This window comes from Lampetra planeri, chromosome 2, assembly GCF_965212315.1.
Source record: "Lampetra planeri chromosome 2, kcLamPlan1.2.h2, whole genome shotgun sequence".
Classification (NCBI taxonomy): domain Eukaryota; kingdom Metazoa; phylum Chordata; class Hyperoartia; order Petromyzontiformes; family Petromyzontidae; genus Lampetra; species Lampetra planeri.
In genome coordinates this window covers 11,674,225-11,696,613 of record NC_136108.1, presented here as the reverse complement: position 1 = coordinate 11,696,613, position 22,389 = coordinate 11,674,225, and the positions used below count along the sequence as shown (strand labels likewise).

The window sequence follows — 22,389 nt, the reverse complement described above, 5'->3', positions numbered from 1 at the left end:
GGAACAAAATCCACAAATAGCATCGTGGATGAGATGGTCAATGCGTGATCTTCATCGCTGACATAAAAAAAATTACTGGAGAGGATTATTATAATGCAAACGTGTACAAAAATTATTTACATTTCATCAGAGGGTGGGTTACTCGGTGGGGGCTCCTGGCAAATGTTACATTTTCCATGTTTCATCTTTCACTGGTTCCCCACTCTTTATAGAAAATACGTGTGTCACGCTGTATGTTTGAATGCCATGGAAACTCCTTCTCGCAGCAGGAACCGCGTTAACCCCGGTCTGGTCACGGCCAAGTACGTATGGTACCACATGCCAACGGTGTGGCCCAAGATTGCCATGTGGATGGAACCATTGGACTAATGTTCGACGTTTGCCAAGAAGACTTTCCTGGCACAAGGCGGGCGGGGGGGGGGGTGCATAGTTATATTACGCATGGGGTATGCAAAAGACACATTTGTCATTTCAAACCCACACTTCATGGTAATTTAAAAAATCATCCGTGCGCAGGGGTCTCTTTCCAATTGCTTGCTCACACCGGCCCTGGCAGAAGTAGGGCCTCCACGCGAGGCAGTGCTCTTCACCAATCTCCAGAGGGAGGGCCACTTTAGCCGAAAAGACATCAGTGTGTGATGGCCGCCGCACATTTGAAACGATTGGGGCTTGACAGCAGCACGATGATTGGGGGTTTTCACTCTGTGCGTAGTCTTGTCTGGGCCCGCACTCTGTGCCACCAGGGGCTGCCAGTGGCCGCCTTGCAATTGTCGTGGCATTGTGGGACGCGATCGCCACTCCTCGTAGCCGACAGTGCTGGCTAGGTGAATGGTGTCGGGCCGTTCGTCCTCGGTTAACCCCCTGGGGAGCATCGTGACCCCAGGGAGGGGGCTGGGGGGATGACGTCACAAAAGGAAGCTGTGGCTAGGGGCGGGGTGAGCTGGGACTGTGGATAAAAGCCGGGTCCCTGAACGGTCCCGGCAGTCGTCGTCCGCCTTGAAGACCTGAAGAGAAGATTCCAAAGGGCAGAGCCCGAACCCCTGGCTCGGGTCGGGCTTGTTAATGTTGTTAATAAACGTGTTGCCTCCAATGAAGCTTCCTCCCATTTGTACCCACGACACAATGAAGAACACCGCTCTCTCTCTCTGCCGCGGTGTTGTTGGAACTTCGGGGGGGAGGGAGAACCGAGAGCCCCGCACCTCGCCAATTAGTCTGAGAGAGAGAGACACCAATACACTCACGCAGACACAAAGACAAAGATCCCCCATATAGCCCTAGCAGACGGTTGGGGCAAGTGCTGTTAACGAGCATCCTACGAAGGTGGCCACGAAACACGAGGGGGTGGGGTGGCCGGCACCACGACGCCCCCCTCCCCACCTGTGTGTTCCGAGTGGCGATGCTTACACTCATTTTAGGCTGAGTCGACCTAAGGGAGGTCCCAGGACCAGTTCAGATTATCGTCACCGGCATTGGCCGTGAGCTGGATTTGAACTCGGGTGGACAGGGTTCACGAGCTCACCGCTATACAACGACAGCTCCCCCAATTCACAGACACGGACACGCAACAGAGACACGAATATGCCCTCGGCGGAGTTGGGCACATTCTTGTCACGGATTTGTCGCAGCGCCGCTTGATTTCCCTTTGTTTCTCGCACGAGAATCGGGCGAGGGATCGTGAACGATCTCTCAGCCTCCGGTGGTGTTGCCACCGTGGGTGGTGCTTTGATTCGGAGTTCCGCGAAGATGCAGCGTGCTCGAGGGATATTGCGAAGAGGTGTCATGTGCCCACACTTTACCTCCACCATAAGCGACCTGCCGATGGACAACAATAATTATAATCATTATTGTATCATGGAGATCGAATAGAACTAGCAACCTCTGGATTGCCATAAACACCACGGCAGCATCCATGGTCTTCATTTGTATCATAGCTCGTGAGTCCAAGTTCAGGGGTCTGCTTAAGCCAAGCACAATTGTTGGGGAGGGGGGATGCTGGATGGATGTCTCTAAGGCCTCTTACTGCATTTCCGGGGTTCACAATGTTCTAACTCCGTAGTCTAGTCAGGATTTCCACAGTCACTTGCAATCATTAAAACTGTTTTTTAAACTGAGAACAAAATGAAGAGTGGGCTGTGGTTTCTGCACCGAATAAATGGCCGTTGTCCAAGGTGAAGCTGCTGTGGAAGAGCACTGGTAGAGAATTATTCTGGATTAAGGTTTGTGTATAAGGTGGTGGTGGGTATGTGTTTTTGGTCTGTGGCTATTTCACCATGCTAAATATCTGCATAAGATCATACAGAGGTTGCCAAATGTTATTTTTTGGATGATCGGACGTGCTTATGTGAGTATACTGGAGTGTGTAAGTTATAGATGCTTAATACAGGTAACAGTTAATGAAGCCAAAACACAACACCGTTGTAAGCTTTAAATAAAGCTAAAGTTTTATTTTCCAAAAATAGACTCAAGGTTCTACCACTTACAATAAGTAAACACAGTGGATAATCTACCCATACAAATTAGAAGTTCACACAAACCCCCTCTGAACAGTGTTGACACAGCAATTGTGTTTACATTGGAGAAATATATCTGCAGTGAGGTCCACAAAATGGGTTTGTCATGGCACAACCAAGCATATTGGAAACTGATGGATATGTATACTGTATGGCCATGAAGGCACTAAACCTTACATAAAAATACATGGTTGTGAATAGGTTTAAAATTGAAAATGAACAAGAAAACTATTTTACAACAGAGCAGGCACCGATAAAATATAATTTTTGCAGCGAATGGCGGCGGATACAGTTTTATTCTGGCCATGAATTATGCAAAGTACAATACTGTAAATGAATTTGAAAATACTTTCCTGAACAGTAACCGGTGGAAAAAATGCGTTTTGGTGCTCTGGAAATACAAAACATAATTCTAAAACATGTTTAACACAAAGGTAATGATTGGAATTGAAACAAGATGTATGAAATTCAAGTTTCTCAACACGACATATTTTATCAAAATGCAGTATATTACATTTTTGTAGACATGAAGCACACAATGGATCTAATTCATGTGTTGTCAACGGGGCCATTTGGCACCAAAACCTCTCTTAATTGACGTGATCCTCTTGACCCTCCAACCAATGCGGAGGTTGGTCGGGTGATTCCACTCTGATTGGCTGACCTTTGACGAAGTAAGGTTAATCGGGTATTTTGGCCATCGAGGCATATGATGTAGGCCCGAGCTATGCAGTCGAATTGGCTTTTAAGCGGCAATATTAAAAGTAACCTTGTGGTAATGTACCAACGAGGTTACTGGAGTTACATCATGAGACCTCCTTTGCCAGTATTAAATTATGATAATAGGGGTTTTCCCCTTTCTGGCAATGAAACAGGTGTTAAGATGTTAAAACACCAAATTGAAACCTTTGCAAGGAATCACGTCTAAATTAACCACATATACTTGCAGTGCACATGCAAACAAAAAAACATGCTCTGACAGTATGTAAAGAAAGCTGTCTCTGGTGTGGACCAAACAGTTTCAAAGACAATGTACATACTGTGAAAGCATGTTTTTTTGTTTGCATTTTCACCACACGTATATGTGGTAAACCCTATTATCAGGTTACTGGAGTGTTTCGTTCAAAGTTACCCACAGTTCCCATCCTTCCATTGCTAGTATGGACAGTGCATTTCAGATGCCTCCCATTGGAACTATTTTGGCTCTTTAAATACATTTTTGGCCGTTGTTCCAAACTATTATTTGCCTGATTACATGACTTTAAAGTACAATATTTTGTATGTGATCATTGTCCACATTTTGTTGATTTCAAATGTGGTAATCATTACGTTGCCTATGCTGCATTGCAGAGCTCTGCCATATTTCAATGGAAAGATATGTAATTGGATAACTCGTAGCAGTGTCATGACCTTGACTCAGAATAGAGATTTGTGAGGCTGGCCAGGAAGAGTAAAGTTCTCCTCAATGTGAGGCCATCCTAGCGACCCGTGACAAATCCAGTGACTTTCTGGGACGAGGACAATATGCGATTCATGAGCAATTCCAGGTAAGTATTCAGGATCGTGCATCCATTGACTATGTTCAATACTTGGGAAAATATTGAGATTTTTTAAAATCTATCTAGTGACATGCAGTGACTTTCTGAATTATGTTTAACACGTAGGCTTTCGCGACCAATATTATTCATAATCAACGTTTTTGGGTTTAGATCGCGTTATTTATAAATGTGTCGTAACCCTCCACCACCCGACACGGCCAATCAGTAAAAAAGTGTCACGTTGACAAAAGAGAAATAGTTCACTGATTGCATCCAGCATCATCGGGCGAATTACCAGCGAAACGTCGTACTCAAATTGTAAATGTTGTGGTTTCACGCTTCAACACACCGGTGGGCTAAAGCAGTGAACTATTTGTCTTTTGTCAACATGACACTTTTTTACTGATTGGCCGTGTCGGGTGGTGGAGGGTTACGAGATCTAAACCCAAAAACGTTGATTATGAATTTCTGAATTCTGTTTGGTGATTTTTTGATTTAAGGATTTGGAAACACTGCCCTCACAGATGATATAATGTGAAGAATTCTGTGAAGTTTCTTGACCAACACTGCCGAGAAGTACATTGGTCTGGGTGAGGATTACCTTGCAGGCTGAGCTCCCAGAGTGCACCGCTTCACAACCATGGGCAGTGGCAACTCCTGAAAAACACATTTGAGTCGCTTGGGAGTGTCTTGTCATCTGGTTATTTTATTGTCAAGATGTTTCATTTTTATTTGTACTTTTTTGCACTTGTTATTGCTTTGGTTTGCATTGTTTGGTGTTTTGTCAATTCCTTCCATATGAATGTGAAAGAAAATAAAAAAAATTGGTACAAACTCATTTCCAAACCACATCTACTTTGGCTTCAAGTCAAGAAGGCAAATTGCTGGAATTTAATACACTAAACCATGTCCCTGCTTTAGCTTATGCCAACACATGAATCAGAAACCATCGTTCACAGATATATTTTGTACAGTGCTAACAATAAGACGCACCATATTGTATTTCTAGGTATGTTGTGTATGCATGTCATTTGTGGAAGTGTTTTAAATGTTAACAATCAATACTGAGGTACATAGATAATGTTGTACCTCTTTACCTGATTATGACCATTCCATAACCCCTTTTGCAAAACACTCGCTATCAACAGGTTCTCGTCTGCTCAAATGTTTTTATTTATGTCAAGACCTGCATCCTAAATTTTCAACATATAATGTAGTATGTAGAAAAAATACTTTTCTGTATTGCGATTTTTTATTTCTTGGAAAAATTACGTTAAATGTTTACCTTTTTTATATTTAAAACTGTAAGTGTTGTTAGTACAATGTTATTATCATTATGACAATGCCGGGGTGCTATTAAGTGTGAAATTGACGAGGGGATTGCCCACGTTTTTAGGCATGAAAATTCAGATTCTTCACGCAGCATAAAAAAATGGCACATTTCATTCAGTTTTTTTTGGTTTCCGCACAGGCAAGCGCCACTGTGAAAATAATACGTCCGCACAGATAGCGGCTGCACCACCATGCGGTCGGGTAAATCAGCGTGACCTGTTTTGGACTTTTCTCCAGTAAGCTCCGAATATTTTTAAATAGGACAGTGTCAAATTGAATAAATCTGTGTTTTAAACAGTAATGAAATCCATTATATGGGCATTTATTAAAGTGGAACGTCTAATAAAAAATATAAAAAGGTTACAGCCTTGTGTTGTTACATGAAAAATAGCAGGTCAGCCATCCAGGGCTAATAGAATCTGACATCAAACAGCGTTACCAACATCGGTCAGGAAAAAAGCACCGTCTTGTAAATTTTCACACAATGAAAACATCTGTAACATGATGGCCCTCATTTCCTGAGCTTTGCTGCATGAACCCCCTCCCATGTAAGTTCAGTTTACATCCATATTTTCAAACGTGTATATCCATATACATACACACATGTTTACATATACAGAGAGGGAATATTGTCAATGGAAAAAAGGCAATTTTGACAAAATGGCATGGGTAGAAATGAGGCCATACAGCACTGCACACTCATCTAACATTACAGTAATTCATACACAACAGGGTCAGCATAATTTACAGGATCATGAGAACTGACTTTATCCTATCCATGTATGAAACAGAAGCATATTTTCATATGCAGTAAGACCACCGAAAATTGTCCTTCAAGTTACAGCCCGTACTTGCAAAATTTTTACTTGAAATTTGCAAACTGCAACCACAACAACCCATCATGCTGCCACCACGTCTACAATACAAAGCCATCAAATGATCCGTTCATGCAAGCAATCACATTTTGCAAGGTACGACATACAGTACAACGCATTTTAATCGCATACTTTTCAGTAAAAGCAGGAAATTGTAAAAAATTTTGTATTAAAACACTGCCTCAATGGTAACCTATAATTTCATGGCTACGTTTTAAATTTGGACAACTGAAATTGGTAGATATAGCTTTCGTAAATTGACATTGTACTCCATGAAAAATTTACTGTTCCCATGAAACTTATACTCCTTTATTGTCTATTCAAATTGGAAATGCACACCTTAGCTTTTCATGCCATTTCGACCTTTTTAAAATAGCCAACCTTTTATATATCAAATAAAAACTCAAAAGTTTAAAAACACGTAGAAAAATGCATGATTGGAATTACATTCAGAGAGAGATAATATGCAGGTTAGAGACAACATTTAAGGACATTACCGTATGAAGAAAAGTAAGTAGGACAGGACACATCTCAAGAAGGGATCATGACCAATGGTCAAGAGCAAGGGTCGGCAACCAAAATAACAAGAAGAGCCATTTTTTTCGAATTCCGTAAACTCAATATTTTAAGAGCCGCAATGCATGTGGTGAATACGTGACGGTGGTTCTGAGTAACATCACTAAGCAGTCCTTAAAGAGCTGCATGAGGCTCAGAAAAACCGCAGGTTGCCGACCCCTAGGTCAAGAGTTATGATGGCGTGACCGCCACGGGAATACAATGCGTCCAAGAGGAGTTTCTCGAAGGAGATTGAACATCAAAATCAGCCGATTCTAGGTGCAGCTTCGAGGTGCATTGTTGGATTGTTGGGGGGGATGGTTAAGTAAGAGCTTGGAGAGGCTTTCACCCAGCAGTGGATTCATCGTGGCTGATGACGATAAATTACAAGTATTCTTTGGTTCTTTCGGTAAAGTCACGTATAAAGATAAAATAATAAATTAAATTTAATACTAGCATACGACGTTTCGATTGCAACACAAGCAATCATCATCAGGTGTGTTACAATCGAAACGTCGTATGCTAGTATTTAATTTAATTTATTATTTTATCTTTATACGTGACTTTACCGAAAGAACCAAAGAATAATTCCTGCAGTCACGAAAGCTCCAAATTAAGTTTAAATTACAAGTACTCTACCGTTTAAAACCTCAACGGATTTTGACAAATTAGACCATCATTGGACATGACGTGTAATATGTATACGTGATTGTTATGAGCTAGCGTTTGTTATATACACCTACTCTTTTAAATGTGCTTGTCAGCAAATATGATTTTCAAACAGTGGAAGTGAGAAAGACGATTTGGGATTATCAGTGTTAGTGACACATCAAGCAGCCAGGATGTATTATACTCCGCCCAGATTTGATCCAATCTGTAAAATGTGACCTTCATCTACATTTTTTCTTCTTCCCAAAGACAAGTTTTTCAAAGCAACAATGTTTTAGTAAACGTGAAAATTGCTCATTGTAAAACTACGGTTGAATAATGTGCGATTCCAGGAAAAAGAGCAGACAATGCATTGGAGTAGGTTCTGCCAAAATATCCAGCAAATTCGTTAATGTTTATTGTCTTTAAGTTGTAACGTATTGTATAATGCAGTACGCCTAAGCAACTGACATATAAGCATGACAAACGCACGCACATTGTTTCAGTGATTTAAGCCGTGCTCTTCCTCCATTGTGAGCATTTCTTGGTGCCCATCATACATTCACACATGCACTGTATATACAAATACACCGCATGGCATTTATATAAAAAAAATAAGCATAAATGCCCTGAAGTGGGTATACCGCGCAAATATGTTAGTTGTAAGCAAACAAAAACATTCACTAACACGCAGATATTTCATTCACTAATACATTCAATAACATTCACTAACACGCTGATATTTCATTTACTAACACATTCAATAACATTCACTAACACGCTGATATTTCATTTACTAACACATTCAATAACATTAACTAACACGCTGATATTTCAGATCCACAGCTCTTCCAGTGACTGCCATTTGTATAAAACAAAATAGCATTATTTTTAAAAAGGCAGTTATTAAACTCAACATACAGCATTATCAGTGATAATTATTTTAAATGACACAAAAGACAGAAAGGCACATTAATGAGAACAGCATTAACCAGTAGACCATGATTCCAGTTTTGAGAATGACTGAAAAAAATTCGTTATATAACTCTTTCAATAATTTTTGTTCTAAGCCCATCATTCAAAACACATAATATCCATTCCACTCTGCTGTTACGTAGCATTTACTATACTGGCTATACCATTATAGTCACAAACGCCAACAGTGTCTTAATACTATACTGTACACACACAAATACTTGACTCCATGCATTAATGGCCAGTGGTAGCAGCACACCTAACAAAAGGAGGCAAGGATAGGAAGGTATATATTGGAGAAAGGTGCAAATGATGCATTATTACAACCTTGGCACCAGGATATCCTTTAAAATCATCCACTATCACTTTCCATCAGGCTGGCCTGTGTCCATGGCTTTGTAAGTAGGCCTTCGTCATTGTAAGCTGGCTAGAGCTGGGTCACCCTGACTTTTATTTTAGATACCAAGCACTAAGAGTACTGTTTATAAAAAAAAAAAGATCAAATAAAAAATATACTTTTTTTTAATTTTACACAATCTATAAACGCCATTGTTATTAACACGTTGACCAGCCAAGCCCTTGTGTCGATGATTATCTTATTCCTCCCACAGTGGCCAAAAGCATGTCTCGGGCAGCGGTGTGTGACAATGGCCACCGGTAAAGCACCATACGATCCACGGTGGGTCGTATAGCCTTTGTCATAGAAATGAGCATGGTTTAAAGATACGTTTCTGTTGCTGACTCCATAACCGACAACTGCAACTGACCCATTGCAGACTTCCACTCAGTTAAAGTGCAACCTCCCTGGAAGTGTAAAGAGGCCGTAGTGATATAAATCCAGGGGTGTGCTGTTGCTCTGTTTATCAAGAGAACACAGTGCTGGGTCTTTAATGGGTGGGCTGGGATCCAACCTGACATTGAACATTTTATTTCAGGTAGACATAATTAGAATTACCTGGAACGTTTGAACCTTGAGAGGGCCACAATGTTTCAACTATGGAAAATGGTGTTTTGCAAATGCAACATTAGCATGCACTTCCTGAGGACCCACGCATATGAGGATCTCTGTCATGCCCTTTGCCAACAACTTTTAAATCCTTTGTTAAAAGTGAATATGGCCTGTACTGCAACCCATTCCCCATGATTGACTACAGTAGAGTATTTTAACCTATATGTCAAAAGACTACACGGCAGAATGTTTTTTGTAACCGGATGTCCTGAGGTCCTTTTTTGGATATGAAACACATTGCTATTTGAACTTCAAATGTTACATAAACCAGCAAGTGTCTGCATTACCAATGGGTCTCGTACAGCAGCAGCCAAATCCATGATTAATATGGATTCCAAAGGTTGTGCAAAACAACTGCTGGGTTTTTTTAAAAGCAGGAATTTTCAGGATAGCGTGCAAGTTGTGACACGGGCAAACGTGTGTACGCCTGGATGTGTGATTTCACTTTGTCAGCTGTTTCAAGAAATGCATTCATACTTTGCATTTTATATTGACACGTGAAATTATTCTTACAATTTGGGAACACATTAATGTATGGTACTAATGAATAAAAACAAAAATAAAAACCAAGCAATAAAAACGGTAATTATATTACTGACCCAATGGCAGTTAACACAATTTGCTTTGGTGTCTTAACATTTTCAGCAAATGCTTAAAAGATATCTGCTTGGCTAAAGTAAGGTGAGCTGCCCAACTAGACAACACATCAACCAGTATAACAGCTGACAGAAGAAATGCTTCTCAAGACCTACTTGCCCAATTACAGGCAAAATCAACAATACTTGCTTTTTTTTAAATCAGGACAATAGTTACTGCAGTGTCAGTACTGGACTAGTAATGTGAGAAGTCAACAGCAGTTACACTCTGGGAGATTGACTCCTGGTATAGGAATGTGGAATTACTAGAACGCGTTCAGGACTGCCAATAGAGATGAGCACTTCCCAACACTCATTTGAGCATTGAAACACTTGGACTCTTTTATATATTTCATAACCCAACCCAGATCACCTCTCCTCTCTCCTCTTTCCTTTCTCCTTATTTCTAGATTGTTACCTCTTTGTTCCTTCCCACTTCAATGTATTTCTTCACGACCCATTGCCCGTGCATTTAAGAGGATGCAGTCACAAAAGGTTACTTGTCATCCGAAACGCCGAGGTTAAGCATCCTCTGTTCAAGCCCTTTGGTGGTGCGCAGATCCCCGTTGACAGTGGCGTTGCCAGGTGGCGAGGTGATCCTGCCTGCTGATGCCTCGCCATTCCAACGCTGAGCTGAGTTCTGGTTACAGCTCTTGTACTGCACAGAATAAACAGAACAACAATAATAGATTGCATGTGTCATACGTGACAGCAACCACGGATGATGCAGTCGGGGCTGTGGCTTCTGGTTTGTGCTCACAAGAGCTAGTAGAATGGAGTACAGAAAGTAGGTTGCTGACCCAATCTCTTAAGATTTTTGAGTGATGTTCCCTCATATGCATGGGTTTTCTCCAGGTACTCCAGCCTCCTCCCAAGTGCAAAAATACTCATCGAGGAATTGGGAAAATATCACAGGGAACTATCCTCCTGAATGTAAGAGCTGCGACTTAGCTAAGGTTTTTGTAAATTATTTTGGAAATGTTATAATATATAGTATTATGATTGAGCGGTAGTACAGTGGTTAGTGCACTGAGATAATGAACCTGGCGACCCAGGTTGATCCCAGGCGCTGCCAATATCAGTGGCAAGAGATATTAGAACCTGGTCTCCCTTCAACCCTCACTGACCACGATAGTAAAGTATGGTCAAAAAGCCTCCATGACTGACATGGAGGCTTTTGGTAGATTAAGAATGGCTGTCATTTATTTCATTAATAAGGTGTAAGAGAGTGTGTATTTTTTTCTGGGGGTTACTGACCTTTCTGGAGAGGTTGTGGCACAAGCAAACGATGGACAGAACCAGCAGCAACACATTTTTAGTTTCCTGAATAGTACTGTCCACCTACGGGGAAAAGATATCAACAATGAAACAATTCTCCACTGTGTATATATATATAATTCGCATGTGTCTGTGCGTCCACGCTCTGTATCTCCCAAACAGTATGTCGGAGAAAAGGATTAATGAAACAAAACACGTTTCTCCTGACGAGGACATTCCTGGAAGATTGTCATCTTTCTTAATTTTCAACATTTTGACTCTGAAAAATCGAAAACAAATACCTTGGAATATCCAATAGACTACCATTTGTAAAGGATGATGTCATTAGAACGCCGGATTGCACTTTATTGCTTAAACCGGATATAATGATTAAAGGGTGCTTGCAAGTCGGATAGCAGTGCCATTGGCAAACAAAAAGCACCTACAATTACAGTATTTGGCGAAACAAGTCAGATTTTAGAATCCGTTTTGGCATGTGTAATGTGTATGGCAGCTTGAATGATCGAGACATCTAGGTATCATCATATTTATGAAGTGATACATGGCTGCTTGAAAGTAGGCCAGCAAGTGTTACTGCCAAACGGACTTTAGTTTCGAATTCACATTTGCATGCAGGATGTCAGATTTACTATGCCATTGTGAAATGTAATTGGCTGTAATAATGGAGAACATGCCAAATTTGTATTAAATAACTTTAATTTTTTTTTTAATTTGCAATATAGTACTCTAATTGTACCAAGTGGGATAAGCATACTGCACTGTGTTAGATTTTCAGACACGCTTAACGGAAGTGGAGAGTGATATCTGAAATGGTCTTGGGCACCCCCTTTACAAACCCCTGAAGTATGGACAAACAACCTCCAAACCCCGTGTCTCACACAGAGTGGGGAGGCCTTCATCTAGCAGTGGATTGACAATCGGTTGTACAAATCGTGAGATTCTGAGCAACTTAGAATATCTGTAGAAATGAAATATAGCAGATAACTATTTTTTGTCTCTTCCGATTGTATGATCAGTGTGGGCAAAGCAGCACTATTGCATTTGGGAAATTTTTCATATCAGAAAATTAGAGTGTATCAATGAAACCATGGCATGTGAGTGATTATGGTAACATTAGAACACGAGAACTCAAGCAACATACAGAAGTATTCGTGGGTATCTGGCAGAAAGCTTTCAACAGGCACAATGAAACAAGACAGCGGGCAGAGAAACGAATAGGGTAAAACAAAAACTATAAGCAGGAGTAGGTACATCTTCTTGGTTCTTTCGGTAAAGTCACGTAGAAGGGAAGTAATAAAATAATTAAAATAAAACATAATAAAATTATTCTCACGACGTTTCGGCCACAACGCAAGCAGCCGTCCTCAGGTGAAAACCAGGTCCGTCGAGACTCTGTCGCCTCGACGGACCTGGTTTTCACCTGAGGACGGCTGCTTGCGTTGTGGCCGAAACGTCGTGAGAATAATTTTATGATGTTTTATTTTTATTATTTTATTACTTCCCATCTACGTGACTTTACCGAAAGAACCAAGAAGATGAATCCCTGCAGTCACGAAAGCTTTAAATCAAAATTCAGGAGTGGGTAATTGGTAAAGTCTGGATTTTACTGGCATACTTTTTCGGGGGGGATGTTCAAATGTCCACAGGCAACGTTATAATAGCTAGGTGAGGCTACAGGATCCTGAATTTAAATGTAAAAATATGTAATATATTGTTTTATCATAAAGTATTCTACACATGAAGGCGATAGTATTTGAATAGCTGCCATTATCATTTTGTATGCAAGACATATACTGTTTCTTAGGCCAACATCTCGAGGACACATTTGAAAGCCCATTTCTATGATCTTAAAGACTACATTTTTAATAGTCTTTTTTGTAAAACAAACTTCACGTATACAGACATGCTGGTAGGAAAAAAAGGTGGACAAAAGCAAATACATTCAGATTCCTCGTTCATTTTTTTATCGGATCGCATCAGTAAAATATGTATCGTGACACCCTTCTCCGCCAGACACAGCCAATAAATGAGTTGTCACGTGAACAAACGTGGCAATGTATTACTGTATTCTTGGCAACGTGGCAATGTATTACTGTATTCTTTGGTTCTTTCGGTAAAGTTACGTGACTTTACCGAAAGAACCAAAGAATAATTCCTGCAGTCACGAAAGCTCCAAAATTAAGAATGTATTACTGCTTCGGCAAATCGGTGTGTTGGAGAACAAGCTCACAACGTTTAACAATTGGGTAGAAAGTTTTGCTGGTAATTGCAACCAGCATCATCAGTCAGATGCCATAATTGTGACCGCTTTGCAGAATATTGGCCGCGAGAGCCTACGTGTTAAGTGCATTCAGTACAAACCTGTACGGGCAATTAATTTCAATTATAACAGGCACAAATGACAAGGACTTGTTTGGGACCTTTTTGTAAACATACCATGTTTGGCAGTTTCAAAGGCAATTAACAAAGGAACAATGAAAACAATTGTAACATCTCTCTCAGTTTCCATGGAATGGGATTCTCAGCCCTGATAAATAAAATGTAAAAATTAATTGCAAAATGCAAAACCCATTATTAATCCACTGCGGGATTAAGTCCACTCCACGCCTTTCAGTCATGGCAGTGTTGGCTCATAATTCACCACAAAACGCACACTGACACCTATTTGAATGCAGTCACATCATCACCCCGCACAGAAATCCTCTCTCATCAAGACGCTCATATATCGGGCTAAAAAAGTGTCAGATGGTGATAGTCTAAGAAGTGATTAAATTAAACATGCAATTGAACGGTTAAAATGATCCACAAATCAAAAAATAACACGAGAGTTGAAACTGACCAAATAATTAAAACTATTAACATACCGTGCATTGCGGGAGTAACTGATAAACTAGCCAAATTTTTGGAAAAACAAAACATCCGAGTCAGATTTAGTATGGTACATAAAATACAGAGATTAATATGTGGTACTAAAGACGTATTACCGAAGCAATCAACAAAAGGTGTGTACCAAATTAATTTCACTTGTGGAAAATGCTATGTTGGGCAGACAGGCCGAATGATCAGCACGAGACTAAAAGAACACCAAAGGAACATTAAATACTCCCAAATACAACTACGGGAGTGGCAGAACACTCGTGCCAACAAGGACACTCAATTGATTTTGATAATGTTGAAGTTCAAAACTAGTTACTATTGTTCGGCTTAGTACTGCTTGGAAGCGAATCAAACAATACTTTGTTATAAGCATGCCTATACAGGTCACCATACACAAATGGGGATTACCTGTACGCAGACAATAACAGGCTACACAAACGACAGGAGGTACAGGAACAATGTGCATGCATAATGTACGCTGATTACCAAAGGAATAACCCAACCGGAAATGGACACCCATTGTTATTTATATGCATTCATTAATCCCCCCCCCCTTCCCACGTGAAGAGCTGACAAGTGACGTCATCACATCTATCCCTCTATTTAAGGAACGAAACAGGAGGATTTCTCCACAAATCTGGTTGTCCACCTGATGATGCTAGTTGTAATTACTGGTGAAACATCGTACTCAGATTGTAAATGTTGTGGAATTTTAACACGTAGGCTTTCGCGACCAATATTATTCATAATAACGTTTTTGAGTTAGATCGCGTTATTTATAAATGTGTCGTAACCCTCCACCACCCGACACAGCCAATCAGCAAAAAAGTGTCACCATTCTGGCGAATTGCCCGATGATGCTGGATGCAATTACCAGCGAAACGTCGTACTCAAAAATTGTAAATGTTGTGGATTCACTCTTCAACACACCGGTGGGCTAAAGTAGTGAACTATTTGTCTTTTGTCAACGTGACACTTTTTTGCTGATTGGCCGTGTCGGGTGGTGGAGGGTTACGACACATTTATAAATAACGCGACCTAACCCAAAAACTTTATTATGAATGTTGTGGAATTGTTCTCCAACACACCAGTGTGCTGTATTAGTAACGAATTGGCATGTTCTGTTTATGTGACAACTTAAATCAAATGTCTCTGTCTAATTGGAGGAGTAAACTAATCTACCTTTGTCTTGAGGTCGATCTGCACTAACCTTTGTGAAAGTAGCCACCTTGCCGTGCATGGGCGTGCGGCAGGCAAGTTGTATCTGTTGGCACAAGGCTGGTAGCCGCCCTGCTTCCACCTGCAGCAGTGAGCGGTCATCTTCCTCAGGCACCTATAGCAATGGCGCAGCAGTGAGGACACGGCAGACAGGACTATGGTAAATTCATTGTTAGGCTGCAGTGCTGCACGTATGTCCAAATGTCTGCCCTCAAGGCCCTGAAATCCTGACTAGCCTTTTGCCCGTCCAAGGACGGTTAAAATCCCTTGTTCATCACGACGTCCTTTTTACTTTGATGTCTCAATAGCGTTACGGAGATCGCGTGACGTGAGGGTTCTGCCTTTGTCGTGAGGGTTGTGAGTTGACGCCGAGGAGGGGGGAGGAGGCGTCTCGGCCCCCCATGTGGAGTGACGTCAGCCGCTAATTATTATCAATGAGGGGGGGTGTCCATTTGGGTGACGTCACCTGCTCATGATTATTAATGAGGGGGGCTGGTCGAAATGGAGTGACGTCACGAGTATTGCACACAGACATTCTTGGCTTATTATAGTAGTTAATGGTCAAATTAAATGCAATGGAAAGTCGTAGTTTAAACTCTAAATCGGTGGAGTTGTGTATGAACTCTTCAAGATGCTCTTATGTGATTTTAACAGATCATTGCTTCATTATACAATATTATACGTACTTGAATACTGAATGAGGATAACAGGTTAGACTCGAAATTTATTATGTCATGCAGTGTCTCCCCTCCGTTATGCAGTATTGGACGTAAAAAATACATTTAAAAAATGAATGTACTGTGTGCTGTGAAGTAGTAAAAGTGATGCTTTGTGAAAATTAGATAAGCATGAGTATTAAGTAGGGGTGTAATTAAATTTTCACCCGTACTCCCAGCAATTTGATTAACTGTTGCGATGCAGGGTAGTGATTCAATTGAATAATTTTTTTCGAACATTGTGGTAAATTTTCGAGCCTCTAATGGCTGCAGAGATCATACGTGCCCATTATATCGAATACGTAAATATAAAATTATTATGATGCACGTATTGCAACCTTAATAATCCACATTATGTAAGGAATTGATGCATCATTACACTTGTAATATTAAGGCATCAATACCCATCCTCAAAACAGTTACCCATTATTATTGTTATCATGACTACCAACAGGGCACACAGTACGCAATGAAAACATCACAATATTTGAGTCGGTTAATTTTTGTGGCTGATAAGCTCACCAGCATGGAGAATGTCCGCAGGGCTGCGCATAATCTGATTCCCTCTTCAGAAAAAACCTGAAAGATTAACGTCGACTTGTTAATTATGAATCCCCATCTCCTGAGGCATAGCTGTACTTACTGAGGCACAGGTACGCTTTAAAAGGTGGTCTTTTAATATAAATGGATAAAGTCAACGCAATATCACTCTTAGTTTTGGAATTGGACACCGGCGTTTATTAACTATTTATTAAATTAACTCTTTGATTTGTTTTACATTTTACAAAAAAAATATCCACAAGATATTATGAAATGAATCAAAAGCAAAAGTAATTTTACAGTTTGGAAATCTGTCCTTACAACTTCACTCCGAAATAGAATTCCGTTGCCCATCAATTGTTTCACTTTGTACAGTGATATTGCAAGTTCAACAATAGCTTCCAGATGTTTTGGTATTTAAAAATCCCAAACAAAAACAACTTTTCACATGCAAATTGAAATTCTTCTAAGCCGGTGATAAGTTTTATTTTTGTACTATTTAATGTGCCAACCTTGAAGAGGTTCAGACCCATTTTAGAGTCCTGCACTCAAATTTTACCAATGCTGGCAGCGTTGACTGAGGGTTCATCAAGTGAGAACACCCTGGCAGACTTGGACAACCAGGGTTGCCAGTCGTCATCTGTCGTGGCCACAGTATTGCCTTCACCAAGAGACGTTTACATTTTTTGTATTTTAAAAGTGGTGTTGTTCAGCGGTTCACATTTTTCGTACAGGGAATTAAACGATAGCGAAAGTCGAGTGTGCATGTTTGGTCAGTCAAAAAGGACACAATCATGATTTTTTTTATGTTGGTGGCTATATGATGATAAGCCCACTGCCAGAGCATCTGCTCTTTCAAGTGGCATCAATTGAATTTGTATCCTCTTGACACCACCTTTTGTTTTTGAAATCTTAATTTCAGTAATTCTCTGGAATGTTTAATAGCATACATTATCTCATAACTTAATGGAAATAGACCCGAGTCGCCAAACCATGCGAGGTACCTAGTGGATAGGCAGTAGCGCCATAAAAATAAATGTTATGGTAATTTTATTATACCAATACTCTTTGGTTTTTTCGGTGAAGTCACGTAGGTACATTTTTAAATAAATAAATTAAATCACGACGTTTCGGGCACAACACAAGCGTCCTTCTTCAGGTGGGGACAACTTAGCGAAAGCACACCGCTTAAGCGTGCTGCTTTAATTTATTTAAATGTTTTACCTACGTGACTTCACCGAAAAAAATAAAAAAACAGTATGAATCCTTGCCGTTACGAAAACTTCAAATCTAAAATTAAACCAATAATTTACCTCGGCTTGTTGGAACAGGTCATGGGTAGTTTTCAGCAGACCTTCACCCCTAAAACAATACAGAACACACCTCTGATTATAAAAGAATATCATTGACAACAGTGCATGCAGAGTATATAATTCTACGAGTTCACTCGCATAAGCATTGGACTTTTTTTCAAGGTTGCATGTCATTTGTAGGTGTATATAGGGTATATACATTTACTGAACATCATCAGCCAATTTCCCCCACGATTTCCTGCATTGTACAGCATCTTGAGATGAGGTTGCAAGTAAATACTTAACAAATGTTGTTGCATATCCACTACTGGATGGAAACCTCCCCGTGCTGTCAACATCCCCCATCGTTTCATGTTGCCAAAGTCCATCAATCTCCTGCGCATGAGCTGATCTCATCACTGTGTCTCCACGGTGATTGTCCTCTGGGCATGCTCCCTCCTTTGGCTGCCATACCTTCACCAGTCCGATTAGCACAGTTGGCCACGCACGGTCCCAACATACACACACATACAGTCTCGTCCATCGGCTACCATCCCTTCTACCAATTGTGTGCTGCCGAAGCCCACTTTCCTTAAATCGAATCTGTATTTTTTTCCTTCTGAACAACATTCCTCTGTCTGGCTCAGTGTTAATAAACTGGGAAAATAAATAAATAAACTCAAGTGTTTATCCAAGCATGCATTTGTCCATGCCTCTTTGCACACTTTTCAGCGTTTGCTTACATTTTTGTCCATGTCTGTGTTTCTGATCGATAATAACTATAAGTTTTCTTCTTCAAGTACATTGGTTTTTGCTTTCCATTATCAACTTAAGATTTCCCAAAAGCAATTCATACAGTTTTCGTTCACCTATTTATTTAATATTTTTTATCCTCATAGGCCTGAAATAATTGCCTTGGGAAAACATCATTTATTGTGTTTTCCAGTTGTGTCCTATAAGACTGTTATCCTTTGTATATTAACCTTGCTGTGAATAACTTTAGTTTTATTCATATTTATCGTGAGGTCAACTATGCATTCCCCCTTTGTAATGTTTGAAAACATTTTGTGTATTGTGTAGTTCATTTGAATTGGTTGTTATGTCTGTTGTTTGTAAATCTGGGATGATTAGTACTTTCTCAAGGTACATGCATTTATTTATTTCCCTATCCAATACAATGTTTGCAAATATTTTTTTTCTATCTCCTTATGTGTGGTTTTGAGAATTTCACATTTTTTTTATGAAAGTCTTGGTTTGCAAAGAGCTGGAAAGGCTGCACAAACCCCCTGAATCAGTTGCCTTTAATTTTTTTTTTATATCTACGTGACTTTACCGAAAGAACCAGAGAGTATGCCTTTTAATAGTTTATATTGCAGTATTTGATATTCATTTGTCTTTTCTAGGATGTGATTAATAATGAGTTTGTGGTTAATGGTTAAAACCCCTTTTCTATTTAGAATAAAGAGGTCTACTAATTGTGTTGCAAAAAATGGATCAACTGCTTTGATGATGTCCGCAGTTACTCCATCTGATCAATGCATTTTCCACATTTTTTTATCCTGCAAAGAGCAGTGTTTACTCCTTTAGCTATGACATCTGGAACCTGAACAATCTTTTGTTTCCCGGGTACATGAATGTGGGTGGAGTGGTGTTGGATTCCCAGCCACAGCTAATATCGCTTGTGGGTGATACCTGAACCCGACTTGCCACCCCCAACCTCCCCCCTTCATCAACCCACACTGATCAGCATCGGGAAGTCAAACGACCTCCATGGCCTACACGGATTGGGGAGGCCTTCATCCGAAAGTAGATTGATAAAGGGCTGCACATATGCATGTATTTACTGTAGAGCTGCTGTATACAATTACGTTAATTTCATGCATTATGGTTCGACCTTACTCTCTTAGGACTAACATTTGTAATTTAGCAGTCACAAAGGTATTTTTATTCTGCTTAATACTCTTGATTATGATGACATCTTTACTTAGGCATATACTAAAATCCTACACAACATATGCAGCCATTCCTCAAATTTTGAAAATATAATAACTTAAGCTAACTTTCCCTCGATTCCTTCTCATTCCTTGGCAGAGCTATCAAAGAGAAGTATTACATTTTTAGAAAGAATCTCACACCATGCATAAGTCACCCAAGGCATTTTTAAAATCTCCATTCCACTACTGTTCTAATGTACCTCTGATCAGTCCAATGGGTAAAGGCACAGTCCTGAAATTGTTTTCTCACACCACTTCTGGTAGAAGGGCTCTATTAAAGGCCTATCTTGGCCTACTCTTCCACACTTAATTAAATGAAACCATTAATTCATTTAATTGCATTATCCATTGGAAATGCACCTTGCTGCAACACTCATATGCCCATACAAAGCAAAATTTCTGCACTTCAAGTGGGAAAATGTAAAAATGTTGATTATAATCATGCAACATGAAAGGCATGTTACATGGAATAGATTTAAAGGCACAGGGGTATCACATTTTATATATGAACCTTCTAAATGGTTGTATAGCCTTGAGATAAGTTTGCAACAGAACCAGAATTGTATTTCTCACGTGTTAATGCGTTTACTCTCTGATCCTGACTTTGCATCCTCAATTGTGCACACAAAGCCACACACTATTTGTTTATCGTTTACAGACTGCCCCAGAGATTATTTCTTGACAACCTTCCCCACCCATGCAGGGCTCTGGTAAAATGGACACTTGTGAAAATGTAGCGACGTACGCCTGGAGGTGTTACTGCATGACTGAGAAGCCGTTTTTCCAGCCACTCCCAGGCACACAGAGCAGGGCTCATGGTAACCCTGGAATAACAGCTTCAAGATGTACCAGCAACAGGGCTGTCAAGGTCTCACGCACTGCGCGTGCAGTACGCGCAGCAGTGCGCCCCCATCGCACGCGCACACGCCATCAACGCGTCTGTCTGATATGCGATGACGGCTGCGGCTGTCCACCACTACCACAGTCACCCCCTCATACGGGCACGTCCGGACCTCGAATCGTTCCATTTCATTGAATGGCTTCAGGGGTTAAATTGTTGCATACCTTTTGACCAAGGTTTACGTGATGAGAGGTGTACATGTACAGCGATTTTTTTTGTATCAACCTGCTGCTAAGTGACGGCATATCTGTGCCCTGTTGGCAATTGGGGGTTATTTGGCCAGGTAGGGGGGGCAACCCCTCCAGCAATGGAAAACGATCGGAGTTGTTAGTAAGTAAGGACTTATCCCTTGCTTTGAATTGTGCGGTGATGGCGCAGTCATCGATTGAGGGTCGAATTCGAACCACGTTGTGTGATGGGCATCGTGCTCGCTGAAGGTGTTGATGCCTTCAGGGAAGTCGTGTCCTGTATACGCAACTGCGCACAATTCTGAGTCACTTATAACTGCTTTGCCGTTACTTATTGCCAATTATGGTCTCAGACTATTGTCCTATCATCTCATAAAGTCCCTGGCACATACTAGTATGCTACACAGTGGCAGTGGGGGTCGCAAAATGCCGATTTATTACGAATAAACCCCAATGATCCGATCGAAATTAGGGATTTCGATCGGATCATTGGGGGGCACGTGCCACCCCATCCCCCCCACTGGCTCCGCCAGTGACTCCAACCACGTTGGTCAACTTGAGTTGGGGAAGGCGGTGAGCGTAGATGCGGGGGGCATCGACGCACACTCCCACAATGGGACCTTGCGGGCACTGCCCACTGCTGCCCACCACGTCGCACCCAGCAAGGCTACAACAACTTGTTTCATGCACCGTGACTCCCCATCCAAGCACTCACTATCTCGGCTCAAACCTGCTGGGAGATCAGCACTCGCACGCAAATCGCCACCATCGCCCGTCCACTACAATTTGCACTGGGTTTTTGTTGTCACGCCTAGGAGTGCAACCGCTAATTCTCTCTCTCTCACACACACACTAGCTAGTGTTTTATCAAGTTTGACATCTCATAAAGCACTCCACATGGAGGACAGTTCATTGCACTCTGCACAACAGAGTGGGAGTGGATGATTGTATGGTAGTAAAAGCCGTAAATCAGGCTTTTGACTTCAGGGAGCTGTTGAGTTTGTAAAAGATGTTAAAAAAAAACTGAGGGTGAATTAGAAGATGCTGCACATTTTTGTCTCATGAAAAAGGTGACATTTACACAATGTGCTTTGGTATGGAATTATTTCTCCTGCCCACCGAATCGATTATAAATTCTCACTATTTATGTTTCTGCTCCCGTTAAATTTGTTGCTTTGGCAGTGCCTCCAGGTGCTTAAGGGGTGGCGTGGAATCCCATTACGTGCATGCAAATATTTAAATAGGACGGAAAAAAACACCGTTTCTTACACCTGAGATTCGATGCGTGTATCACGAGAGCGCAGACAT

At 40.8% G+C, this 22,389-nt stretch overlaps 1 protein-coding gene across 2 annotated transcripts in view; it reads right to left on the bottom strand.

The window, feature by feature from the left end:
- Positions 1-2,415: 2,415 nt before the first annotated feature.
- The window catches only part of CTNNAL1 (catenin alpha like 1), a 109,020-nt gene continuing 89,046 nt past the window's right edge, over positions 2,416-22,389 (bottom strand). For both annotated transcript variants that reach the window (XM_078607086.1, XM_078607095.1), the window contains exons 16-20: positions 18,020-18,068; positions 16,689-16,745; positions 15,443-15,565; positions 11,335-11,418; positions 2,416-10,735 (exon numbers count right to left, since the gene is read on the bottom strand). In XM_078607086.1, the coding sequence (XP_078463212.1) occupies positions 10,574-10,735; positions 11,335-11,418; positions 15,443-15,565; positions 16,689-16,745; positions 18,020-18,068 (475 nt within the window). In that variant the 3' untranslated portion in view covers positions 2,416-10,573. The remainder of the gene's footprint in view (positions 10,736-11,334; positions 11,419-15,442; positions 15,566-16,688; positions 16,746-18,019; positions 18,069-22,389) is intronic.